This window comes from Podarcis gaigeae (genome assembly GCF_964106915.1).
Source record: "Podarcis gaigeae genome assembly, chromosome: 3".
Taxonomy (NCBI): Eukaryota; Metazoa; Chordata; class Lepidosauria; order Squamata; family Lacertidae; genus Podarcis; species Podarcis gaigeae.
Window position 1 is genome coordinate 72,200,821 of NC_139680.1, and position 12,502 is coordinate 72,213,322.

Below are 12,502 nucleotides of genomic sequence, written 5' to 3' on the forward strand. Positions count from 1 at the left end.
CCATTACTGGGTGGGGCTGATGGTAGTTGAAGTCCAGGTAATCCATTTATTTAGCATTCATCATAATTTGCCTGCACAAAACTTACATGGTTGTTAGAATATGTCCTTATCTAGGGCATTAATTCTGATATGTTTACAGGGCAGTTGGACAGCCACAAACTTTCATCCTCATTTGCTTGTGGGGTGTATACCTGCTGCCCCATTAATCATTCAGCAGCAGGCCCTCCAGGCTAATGGGTGGACACAGAGACATGCTTGCTCTCTGTTTTATCTAAAGCTGCAACTAATAGAGAAGCAAGATCTTCTGGGGGTTCATGCTGCAAGGTTATGCTCAGGTTGTATATATGCAGAAATAAAGACATGGTATCAAGCCAATCCAGCTAAAGAAAAACAATTGAGGAGCTTTATTTTATTTTTAAAAAGCAATTGTCAAAAACTTTTCAACCACACTAGAAATCCAGTCAATTACAAATTGTTTCTACATCTAAGTTACAAAAATAATATACAGCTAAGAGAAGTGCTTTTTAGTAAATGGTATTTTGTGAATATTACTCAGACATCAAGCAAGGGCACTATGTAATGTACCCTTGATGGGCCAGACAGACAGATTTGTAACTGATCCAGTATCATTAACATTGCTGCTGCACTCTGATCATTTCTGTTGTGGTGCTTGTTCACCATCATCATCATCACTGGCAAATGCCATACCCTCTTCTTTTCCATGGGAAGTCGAAGGCATTTGCTGTGCCTGTATTACATGTGTTGAAGTTTCACTTCTAAAGGGGGTTTTTATTGGTCTCGAATTGGCTGGGCTCTTCATCACCTTCAGAGTTCTCTAGGAAAGCCATTCCTCTTGTTAGGGGAGGGTATCCTGTCGGATGTGTAGATCCTGAACTCTTGGCATCAGCTCTGCTCTCAGGATGCTCTCCTTTATCCTCAGGTTGGTCATCTGCAAAAGACACTCTGCGCTCTGTTGGTCTGAAAGATCCCAAAGTTTCTGCATCCGATATGGATAGCACTTGCCTTGGCCTCAAGTCAGCTAAGCTCCCAGGATGTGCACCTTCAGCATCATCATAGTCATCTGCAAAAGCCACTCTGCGCTCTGCTTGTTTGAATGATCCCAAAGTTTCTGCATCTGATACTGGTATCTCCTGCACTGGCCTCGTATCAGCTCGGCCCTCAAGATGTTCTCCTTTGTCTTCAGGTTGGTCATCTGCGAAAGCCACTCTGCGCTCGGCTGGTTTTGTAGATTCTGGAGTTTCTGCATCTGATATGGTTAGCACCTGTACTGGCCTCAAGTTAGTTACAGTACCAAAGTGCACATCTTCGTCATCATAATGGTCATCTGCAAAAGCCACTTTGCGCTCTCCTGACATTTCTTCATCTGATGTGGGCAGCACCCATACCAGTTTTGGCTTCAACTCTTTTGTGGTATCAAGTTTCTCTTCTTCTTCTTCACCATCATATTCATTGACGAAAGCCACTACATCTTCTCTTTTATGGGGAATGCGTTCCGACTGTTTTGTAGATTCAAAAGTTTCTGCATCTGACATGGTTAGTTCCTTTTTTGGCCTCAAATCAATTTCACTTACAAATTTCTCTTCATCATCAGCCTCATATGTGTTTAGAAAAGCCAACGCATCTTCTTTTTTGTAGGAAATGTATTCTGGATGTTTTATCAATCCACTTTCACTTTTAAATGATGTTTCTGGTGTGCTTAGCTCTTGCATTGGCATCAAATCTGTTTTTCTTTCAACCTGTTCTTGTGAGTCAATCTCCAATGTCCCAGCGGAAGATTTTGGTTCTGCTTTTGTCAAAGGCCCTGTTGCATCTGACTTCATTATGCTTTTTAACGATTTCACACTGAATGATTTAATACTACTGGTAAATCTTTTTGAATGATAAGATTGAGTCTCATCACCAGCATAAAGTGTTTTTGTGTAGGAGGAAGTTAGACTCTGAAAGAAAAGAAATACAGTAAAATTATTATAGGGACTTAAAAAAAATATTTTCTTTTTTCTAATGAGAAATTGTTATAGGGACTTGATAGGATGAAGAATCTGATGCAAACAATATATGATCTTAAGAACTGTCTCTGTCTTCATATACCCTGTCCCAAGGATCATCACTGTTCTTAGAAATTAAGAAAGCTTCATCAAATTATATTGAAATCTAAACATCTGCCTATTAAATAACAAAATCCACAGAATCTTAATGATGACTCAAAGCTCTTCCCACAAGAAATCAATAACCAGAACTATTTCAGGAGCATATTCTCTGGGTCAAAACTGAATCCCAACAAATTGAGTCACATTGGGTTGTGGTTCTCTTTTTTTCTATAAGCAATTTTTATTAAAAGGTTTCAACATAATATACAATAAATGTCAAGCAAATCTAAAGAAGAGAAATAAGAAAGAGATCAGAAATTCCCTGTCAGAGGCCCAGCTGGCAATGACTATATTTCAGTGCCAAGTCAAAATCTGGCTTTTTTTACTCAGTAATCTGGGCCACAGTGAGGGTCACAGTCATAGTCACGCAGTGTTTGGCGTGCTTGTGTTGTTTGTTGGTGTTGAATAATATTAATTTCTGTAGCACTTTTAAATTAGTGCTAAAAAAAAAAATCAAACCTACACCAAGGGGAACTGCACAGCCAGGATCACCCACACTTTTGCCCTGTACAGATGGTACAAATTTCTGTGGCAAAGCCAGATTCTACTTGTTTAGAACAGAGTGTAGAATAATGGTATTTACCCCTAACGAAGGAGTGGGTGATTGCCAAGGAACTATGGTGTTTGTTATCACACATACAGAAGCATTAAGATAGTTTTTCGATGACTGTGTTGTTTCTCTTTGCAGCCATGGAATGAAAGCAAGGATGCTAGCTGCAGCAATATTGCAAATTCCAGTTACTACAAAGCCAATATTGTAGTTGCCGAGCAAGTCATACATTGCACCTGCAATAAAAATAGGCAGGTTAATTTTCCAAACTTAATCTCTCAAAGAATAACTTTATTTCAACTGTTCCTGTAAAACCTTGCGTTATAATGACAAACCAAAAGAGATTTTAAAAATTCTTCCTACTTTCCGGGGCCACATCCCAAACACAGGCAGCATAGTAAAGAGACTGCTAAATAACTGTAAGGTGGGGGGTGGGGGTGATAGGAACTAACTGCCTCATAAAATAACAGATTTGCATTGGTTGATTTACCTGCAAAGGGTGCACCAAAACAACTGCTTGCATTGACAACCATGAGAAATCCCCATGCAACTGGCATTTTCTCGGGCCCCATCAAATCAAATGTAAGGACAGGTAAGAGAACATAGTTTCCTGCATCAACAAATCCCAAAACAGAGCAAGCTGCTATTAGGGAGGGAAAGTTTGTACAGTGAGGAATGATAAAATATACCACACCTGGAAAACAAAACAAAAAACTACATTGAAGGATATTTTATTACAGACAAACATGTTTACCGATTCATTAAAACATGACAATACAGTAACGTTACAGCCTTAAAAGTCCACTATCCAGCCATTATGAAAGCTCAGTGCTCCATACTCAACAAATTTCTGTTTCTTAAACAGCTTCCCATCTCTGAAGGTGCTACGTAGTAAATCACTGCTGATACACTGGAGGTTTTTTAGCAGAGGTTGGATGGTCTTCTGTTGTGGATTCTTTAGTTGAGATTCCAGCATTGCAAGAGGTTGGACTGGATTATCTATGATTCTATGACTGCTTAAACATAGGAGAATTTCATAAGCAGATGGGTAGGGAATCAAAAGACTATTGGGTTAACATTAACCATTTTCTAAACTACACATTTGAATCTCAGATTACCTCAACAACTGCATTGTTATTCCTAGGCTTTTTTCAGAACACTTCCAAAATAAATGAATCCTATCAAGGGCTTTTTACTCTCTTTACTGGGCCAGTGTTTTTTTGGGTAGGATACATAAACAATATCATTGGTTGACTCGTTAATGGGCATATTTCAAATGATGGTAGAACCCATTTGACTCTTTTAACTGGTCACAAATCTTCTTAAATAGTTGGGGGGAGACTACATTTGCATACACAAGGTATGTATACTTCAGCATTAATCTTAAAAACAAATACTACGGTAGTTAGTTGTTGCTGATAATTCTTTATTTATTGAGCCATTAAAGGGCAAGTATCCAATGAAAAATGATCAGTCTGGTGCTTGTCCTAGGTATATAGAGGCCCTATAATTCTTATGATCGGCCTAGTGTATTGTTTGGGATGTCTTTTCCATCTACCAAATTCCATACATGCCGATAATTACGAAGAAATGGAATATCCATTCCACTGAGCCCACCCCTAACTAGCTGACCTCTGCCCCCCCCATAAGACACTTGGCAGGGATAAGAGAAAGGAGTGGGTCCATTTTTTATCACATTTTCAACTTTTTACAATAAGGCTTTGCACACCCTGACCAGAGAGAGAAAACACATATGCAACACACCATCCAGTTATGGAGACAGAGGTAGAGTTCTGATTACACACACCTGGCTGGATCAAGTAGCAGAACTTCATTTATTTCAGTCACAGTCCTAATCGGCAATTGTGCTCACCATGGGAGTAGTTTTTCTAATCCTGACTAGTCTCTTAAAAGCTTTGCACTATTCCAACAAAATCAAATGAATGCTTATGCGGAATACTTGCCAACGGACAATATGGACACTTGGTTAAGATACAGCCGATCGATTCGTTCAATATCACAGAGTTTTCCAAATAGAAGAGAGCTAACCATGCTGCTCACTCCAATTGCTACCATAATGTAGGATGCTTTCTCCAGTGGAATGCCCAGGTCACCAGCAAGTTTAATCTGCAAAATAAGGCCACTGAGTTTATATTCACCTCTCTATGCATTTGTCAAAAATACAATGTATATTTAGGCAACTGAGCGCTGATTACAACTGAGCAATCCAGGTCTTTCAGTGTTACAGCGGTTCCTTGTGTAAGTAGGAGTGTTTGAACGCACACTGCCGGGAGTCAGCAAAACATACATTAATGTAATTAATTGAGAATCTGCCATGAAGCATCAAACCTCCTACTTCTTCTTCTTTCTTCTTCTTGCCCTTTCCCTCTTCAGTAGAATCTGTGGACAGCTGCAAAGTATAGAACTGAGGCAATGACATCATTGATTTGCCATAATAAAGGGATGTGATAATTTGCATCTGACAGGTTCTTCATATAAAATAATTTGGTAGCCATCTTTAAGCCTTTCTGCAGAGTAAACAACGAAGGAAAGTGCAAATGGTCTCAAAAGGAACAGCTAAAGGTCCCTTTCTCAAGCTTATTTATCTATTGCATCTATATCCCTTCTTCTCAAGGAACCAAAGGTGGAGTACATGGCTCTCCTCTTCCTCATTTATTCCCCTACCTATCAGGTAGGTTAGGGTGAGAGGCAGTGACCGCTGCCCCAAGGTCACCCAGCGTGCTTCATGGCCAAGTGGGGATTTGTACCCTAGTGTAAGGGACTGGGCCGAGAAGGAGGAGGAGGAGTGGTGGAGACCGCCTCCCCCTCCTGACCCTTCCAGGGAGGAGGAAGTGGAAGACAGTATAGATTTACAACAGGGGTTTGTGGGAGGCTGCAGCTCAGAGGCAGAAGAAGGGAAAAGCTGGGAAATCATGGGAGAGCCGGAGCAACACCTGGCTGACATGTTCTCATTAGAAAGCATTCCAGACCCTCCATCTTCCAGAACCCACAAGCCTTAAAAGTAGGAGAACAAAGAGTTTGAAGACAGAGGGCATGTAGCAGCACCCACAGAAGAAACGGTGAGAATGATGAATGAGTAAGTGGGAGAGGAGGGGTGTGTGTTCACTCAGGACAACACCGTTATCCAAGAGACTGGGTTCTACAGCCTCTCTCTGTAAATAAAAAAAGACTGTAAGAAACGTTTTCTTGTCTTTATACTTTCCTGGGAAACCAGCCGGGAGCTGCTGACAGCATCCTGACACCTGGTCTCCTAGCTGTTAGTCTGACACCCTGATCGCTACACCACACTGTTCTTGTTAGGTGAGTCAGCCCTGCCCACCCCCACCAATGATTTATTTGAAGTCTATTTACACCCCACACCTTCAGCACTGTAGTGTTCCCAGGCCAGTATAAAAGTTGAATGTAAAAATAAGTAAGCAACAACAAAATCTGTGCCTACAAAGTGTCATCAGATCTATATGGTCCCTTGGTAATTATAGCACATCAACCTTTGCCAGCCTTCCCCGGGGTTATTTAAGATGAAAACAATAAAAAGTTATCCTTTTTGGTGCACTGATCTAAGATCACAAATATCTCCTATTCTCAAAATGAAGACAACCAAGGACTTCGCTTTTCTGTACCAGCTTTGTGTAAGTCACTTTATCTCAGCCACCACTGACCATCTGTAAAATGTGGATAGAGAGCACAGTTGTAAAAGCACAAATTATAATGACAAGAAATTGCATATCTGGCATATAAATAAGGTTACATATTACCACAATACAGCTGTACCTCGGAAGTCGAATGGAATCCGTTCCAGAAGTCCGTTTGACTTACGAAACGTTCTACTTCCAAAGCACGGCTTCTGATTGGCTGCAGGATGCTCCGGTAGCCAATGAGAAGCTGCAAAAGCCCCTTTGCATGTTCAGCTTCCCAAAGAATGTTCAAAAACGGGAAGATTCATTTCTGGTTTTCGATTGTTCAGGAGCCAAAACGTATGAGTTCCGGGGCATTTGAGAACCGAAGTACAACCTGTACTTGCTAACACTTTTAAAATTGTCCAAACACTTACTGGGTTTTGTTCCCAAGGAAGATACTTATTTAGAAGAATTTTATTAGGAAAAATTTGATTCTATATTGAATGTTGTTGCATCATATATAAAATTACAGAGAAAATACAGCAGAAAAGAAGCATACTGAGGATTTCGCATGAAAACAAGTGTACAAACTAGTTCTTACCATATGCACAAATGGTATGAAGAATCCAAATTTGGCTAATCCAAGAGAACAGACCCAAACTTCAAAGATACGATCTTTCCACAAACTTAAATCAACAATAAAACCTCTTAGTGGGGAGGTTTTAAACTTTTCGACTACACTTGGATGAGCTCTATCTTTAAAAAACACACAATTGAAACAAACTATTATTTGCATAATAATATTTACAAAATACCATGGCTAATAAGGATGAGGGCCCACCATCAAGAAGCAGTAGGGATGAGAAGATGTGTTTTAAACCCTAAGCACATATATGAGGTTTCAAACACATACAGCCAATGCACAAAAATCTAATTTGTACTTTTGCTTTAAGTACACAGAGACATAGGAAAATGCCTTTTGCTTAATAAACAAAAGGTAAAAGATATTCCTAACTAGTCTGCTATGTCTGCATAAGTGGTACTCTGACCTCGCCCTTAAATTTAGGAAGCATGCTACAATAGAATTAAAATGCTCATATCTCACTAAAATTTCACAAAACAAGATGGAAATCTTCTACTTTCCCCATTGGCACCAAACCCTTTAGCAACTGAATCCTGGGGAAAGAGGGGCTTCAGTTGTGGGATACTGGCCTACTTTCAGCCACTGCATGACCTGGGAGTCCTGATGCTACTCTACTCAGCCCTTTGAGTACAGCTTTTTTTCCAGCCAGAATTTGCCAGAATTCAGTTCTGACACCTCTCAGGTGGGTGCCATTGGCATTCTAAGAGAATGAGGGAGGTGTTCACGGTGAGTTCCGGCACCTCTTTTCTAGAATAATAGCCCTGTCCTTGAAGTTAACTGAAGACAAATTTCTCATGTATTTTTCAAGTTCCTGTTCCCCACTCTGTAATGTCTAGTTCAACCGACTCCATGACCTAATGTCGTTATTATGTGCATTCCCTGCTCTATTTCACATCACTGATGGCTGGCAAGGAATCACACATTATAATGGTATCAGGATGTGGGAGAAATTAGAATTTCATAAATATCTAATGGAATAAATCAGATATTGTTGGTGGGGGAAGGGGGACATATGAACATCCTTTTCAGCTGCAGCCCTAAACTCTGGTTCTAACTCAGTAATTACTTCTGCATCTTACAGATGATTCTGAGTCAAGTTATGCATTCTTAACATGAAAATGAGAAAGGAGCCATGGAAAGTCATTTGCCAGGTGGGGTGATCAGGTAGGATACAAGACTGAACAGTGAAATGCAAGAAGCAATTTCAGCATGTGTAGCTTTCCTTACTCTTCATTCAGGAGTGGCAAACCATACTTTCCAAAATCTCATTTTCTTCTGTGGGGAACCTTTGGCTGAACTCCCATCACCCCTGACCAGTTGCCATGTTTGCAGAGGCTCTTGGGAGTCGTAGTGCAGAAACATCTAGAGAGGCAAAGCTTCCCTGCACCTGCTTTAAACGGTTCGAGTCTGTCTGGACATTAAGATCTGCCTTGGAAGGCCTTGCTTGCAAGCCCACCAGTGAGACTGATTCAGCTGCCGGGCAAAAGAGACAAAATATTTTCTGTGATGACTGCCAAATTATAACTCCCTCACAGAGGTATGGATGACCCTGACTTCCAATTTTTAAGCAGGGTTTCAAAACTGATTTATTTAGGACCACCTTTTCTTAATGATGGCTACCCTTCAAAGCAGGGCTGGGGAAGCTTTGGCTCTCCAGCTGGACTCCGATTCCCATCAGCCCCAGCCAGCACAGCTAATGGTTAGTGATTATGGGGGTTGTAGTCCAGCAACATCTGGAAGGCCATAGACTCCTTGTTCCTGTCTTCCTGACACATCTAGTTGGCCTGTTGCAAATGAAAACATATCTGCAACCAGAATATAAAAAAGGCAAGAAGAAGGAAAACTAACTAAGACGACCAAAACATGACATACGTTTTTGAAGAGGCTGATATGCAAATCCTGCAATGATGCATATTATTAGAATTCCACTGTATACACGTAGACTACGTCTCCATCCAAGTGTCTGAATTAAGTACTCGTGAAGTTTATTCTGCACAAAAGTTCCTGCACACCCTCCTGCCATCACTATTCCAGTTGCAAATGAGCGCTTTTTAGTAAAGTAAAGGCTGACCATTATCAGGCCTACAAAAAACAAATGGCAAAAGTTACAAAGGTTTTCCTGCCCCATCAAAGTCTATGCAAAACAAGGTTTGGTAAAACAGTGTCATGCATGACTGAAAGTACAAGTGCAGCTACAATTTTGTCAGGACTGCCATGTCTGCAGGGGGAGCCACCTAGTGGATGTGATGTGTCATGCCTTTTCTTTTAGTTAAGAAATATCAGTGTGGAACAGTGGTTGAACAAGAGGCCATCAACTCTCTGGGGCCCATGAGCATATTTAGAAACTTGAGGAAATGCCATAGGAGGCCATTCCCCATATCCACACAACACCTACACCCCATATGACAGTGTGGTGCAGTGGGTAGATGAAGGGTCACAACTCACAAGCATTTTGGGTCTATGGGCACCTTCAGAAACCTGAAGAACTGTCATGGAGGTCACCCCCACCCACTGCAAACCCCTCACACTCTTCACACCTCAACCCCATAACACTCCACCCTGCTGTGACTTCCACATCACAGTGCCCAACACTGAAATTTTACCTCACAACATACTGTCCTAAGCTGAAACACACACCCTCTACACACAGGACATTGCACACCTGAACAGATATATATACTTCAAATAAATAAATGGTAGTCTATACTAGGTACAGTATGTGTTATTTTGAAGTACCCAGCCTGTCAAAATGACCAGATAAATTTAGTGGTTATAATGAAAAATATGAGGCCTGTATTATGGAGTGACTTTTTTCTTCACGGACACACAGCAAACTTTTCAGAACAAAGAATGCAACTGGCTATTTACTGTGATTCAGGTTGCTTGACTGATTTTTTTTTTTTAAAGTGTTACCTGGAGTGGTGCCCAGGCTTGATCCCACGCCAACAATGATTCCGTGAGTGAAAAATAGTAAACGCAAATCATAGGTATAGGAAGAACACATTAGACCAATCATGACAACCATTGCTCCAATTATTGCCACTTTGATGGCTCCATATTTCACCAGAAGTTTTCCAGATACAGGACCAAATATCATAATGAAAGCATAGCTGATGGATCCGATCCAGGCTAAAAAAAGGACAAACAGCTGTAATTAAATGAAGGAAAATGCACACATGCCACGTATGATATAGTAAAACTGATTGCCATATGCTTCACAGGTATGAAATACTATAACCCTTGAGGTCTATGAAAATGCGGCAACATATACAAGCCACATTGTTTTGTTATTTCAACACATCAACAAGATGCAACAGGTAATATTAACTCCCTCTTTATTTTTTGTATTAACCCTTAAGGTTGTAGTCAATGTAGCACTAAGGTGAATGTTCTGTCAGCACAAAGATTTCTCCTTGCGCAAGATAACACCCCCTCCTGAACACCCACTAGAGTAGACCTTTTGAAATCCACAGTTGGTTAATGTTTGCTTATTTCAGTGGGTCTACTCTGTGTAAAACTTAGTTGAACACCACCCATTATATCATACTTAATCCAACCGTATATAACATGTGACGATGACCTACCTATCTGTGAGTTGCTTGCCTTGAAGGTTGTAAGAAGGGGCATCATATAAACGCCAAAAGCACTGTGGAAGCCACTGATAAACAAGGAATGGATTGCTGCTGCCAACACCACAACCCAGCCCCAGCCCCCATCAGGAGGGGGGTGTACAAAAGAAGCATCTGCATTGATCTCAGCCAGAGTTCTCTGTCGCCTCAAGCCATGTCTAACAAACAGTACCACAGACTGAAATCTCTGCAATATGCTCATGATGGAAAACAGAGACCTGTAATTGGGGGGGGGGGAGTAAATGGATGTCTGTTAGCCTGCAAAACATGAAAAGGGTTCTTAATATAAAGACTATATAATCTAAAAATCTCATTATTGATGCACAAAGACCTGCTTTGCAAACAAAGTTGAACTGGTTGTAATCCACAGAAGAACTCACTTATTGATGATTAATTTTATAAAAACCTGCAAGTAACTCTGTTGATCATGTTGATTTTTCTTTAAATACAGAGCATTAAGGGAATCTTTGAGTACACACTTCTGATTTGCTGCAAGATCCATCTTTCCACTTAATTTGGTGCATGCACTGTTTTTTAACATGATAAAATCCACCTCTGGGGCTTTTTGGGTTGTGGGGAGGTAAACAATGAGGTGGGGTTTTTATTGAGCCTATAAGTATTATTCCCTGTTTAATTTCTGTATTGCCTTTTCCTCTTATAAGCAAAATAATAATAATAATAATAATAATCCCTCAACTGTTTAAATAATATGAGGAAACTTAACACCATACTGTTCCCAATTAACACTGCTAGACTATAACTCCAGTCAACCCAGGCCATTTGGCCACGCTGGTGCGGGCTACAATCCAGTAATGTCTGGAGGGCCACAGGTTACATATTCGATTCCTCAAGTTGTTCTTCCCGCTATCAACTACGGATGTTCCTATTTATACTCTCCTGACCAATACCTTCTGTGGACGGAGCTAAACGGGAGCGGATACCGCACCGCAATTTCGCGAAAGGTGGGGGAAAGTTAGCTGATGTCTCATCCAACATTCGTCCCTTTCCTGTCTAGTCCACTGTTAGCATCCCAGCAGCCGAAGGGAGCCTAGGCCCCGCCTCCATTCCAAAGCGGGGGCGGGGACAATGGGAATTTGGTCGAACACACACACGGGGCGGGGCTGCTTTCTAGGTTGCCACAGAGACAGAAAGATGAGAAGCGCACTTCCACTTCAAGGTTCCAAGACTCGAGGCTTTTGTCAACCGCGATGAAGTTTTATTGCCATCAAGTGGCAGCTAAATCTTGCGAAATAAGTAAAGAAGGCAAGTGCGTCGTTAAGGGGAGTATATAAAGCGCGCCTTCCTTCAATGCAGCGCTGCTTCTTGTGGGAATGTTTTGAGACCACTTAACTGGTATTATTACTCTTGGCGCAACGTTTTATAAGGTTCCGGATTGTCTTTCTTTTTTTCTTTCTTTCTGCAATAACTGGAGTAATGGTTGTCATGTTTGGTCTAATGGGTTCTTCCCATTCCTATGATTTACGTTTACTACTGTTAAATTATGGCAGCAACACCCGAAGGATCACAAATCCCCCGCCCAGCCTTGAATATACATACAGCACTCGTTACTTTCTGCCAGGACTGTGTTGAAGTTCCAGCAGAAAGAAAGAAAAAAGAAAAGACAAACCAGAAGCTTATAAAAGGAGGGTGCGCAGGAACTTTTGTGCAGAATAAACTTCAGAGTACTTAATTTAGACACTTGGATGGAGACGTAGTATACGTGTATACAGTGCAATTCTCTTTCCCTCCCTAATAGCAGCTTGCTCTGTTTTGGGATTTGTTGATGCAGGAAACTATGTTCTCTTACCTGTCCTTACATTTGATTTGATGGGGCCCGAGAAAATGCCAGTTGCATGAGGGTTTCTCATGGTTGT

The 12,502-nt window shown here is 41.0% G+C and overlaps 1 protein-coding gene across 3 annotated transcripts; it reads right to left on the bottom strand.

The window, feature by feature from the left end:
* Nucleotides 1–375: 375 nt before the first annotated feature.
* LOC310841356 (monocarboxylate transporter 8-like) lies at nt 376–12,004 on the bottom strand. Of its 3 annotated transcripts, none has more exons than XM_083732292.1 (9): nt 11,537–12,004; nt 10,584–10,846; nt 9,913–10,128; nt 8,872–9,081; nt 6,958–7,112; nt 4,683–4,845; nt 3,209–3,328; nt 2,752–2,954; nt 376–1,958 (listed from the first exon to the last, which is right to left on the bottom strand). In XM_083732292.1, the coding sequence occupies exons 2-9, from the start codon at nt 10,828–10,830 to the stop codon at nt 777–779; spliced, it is 2,496 nt and encodes an 831-aa protein (XP_083588418.1). In that variant the 5' UTR covers nt 10,831–10,846; nt 11,537–12,004; the 3' UTR covers nt 376–776. The 3 variants fall into 3 exon arrangements, with proteins under 3 accessions (XP_083588418.1, XP_083588417.1, XP_083588416.1); XM_083732291.1 differs by having other exon boundaries at nt 3,209–3,412; nt 10,584–10,886; nt 11,537–12,002; XM_083732290.1 differs by having other exon boundaries at nt 3,209–3,412; nt 11,537–12,001.
* Nucleotides 12,005–12,502: the final 498 nt, after the last annotated feature.

Excerpts from the sequence above, each read along its gene's own strand:
- LOC310841356 (XM_083732291.1), bottom strand. The coding sequence starts at position 10,830 with ATGAGCATATTGCAGAGATTTCAGTCTGTGGTACTGTTTGTTAGACAT. Across the intron at positions 10,129-10,583 it reads GGCAAGCAACTCACAGATAG|CCTGGATCGGATCCATCAGC; the intron begins GTAGGTCATCGT and ends TCCTTTTTTTAG. Across the intron at positions 7,113-8,871 it reads ATATCAGCCTCTTCAAAAAC|ATAGAGCTCATCCAAGTGTA; the intron begins GTATGTCATGTT and ends TGTTTTTTAAAG.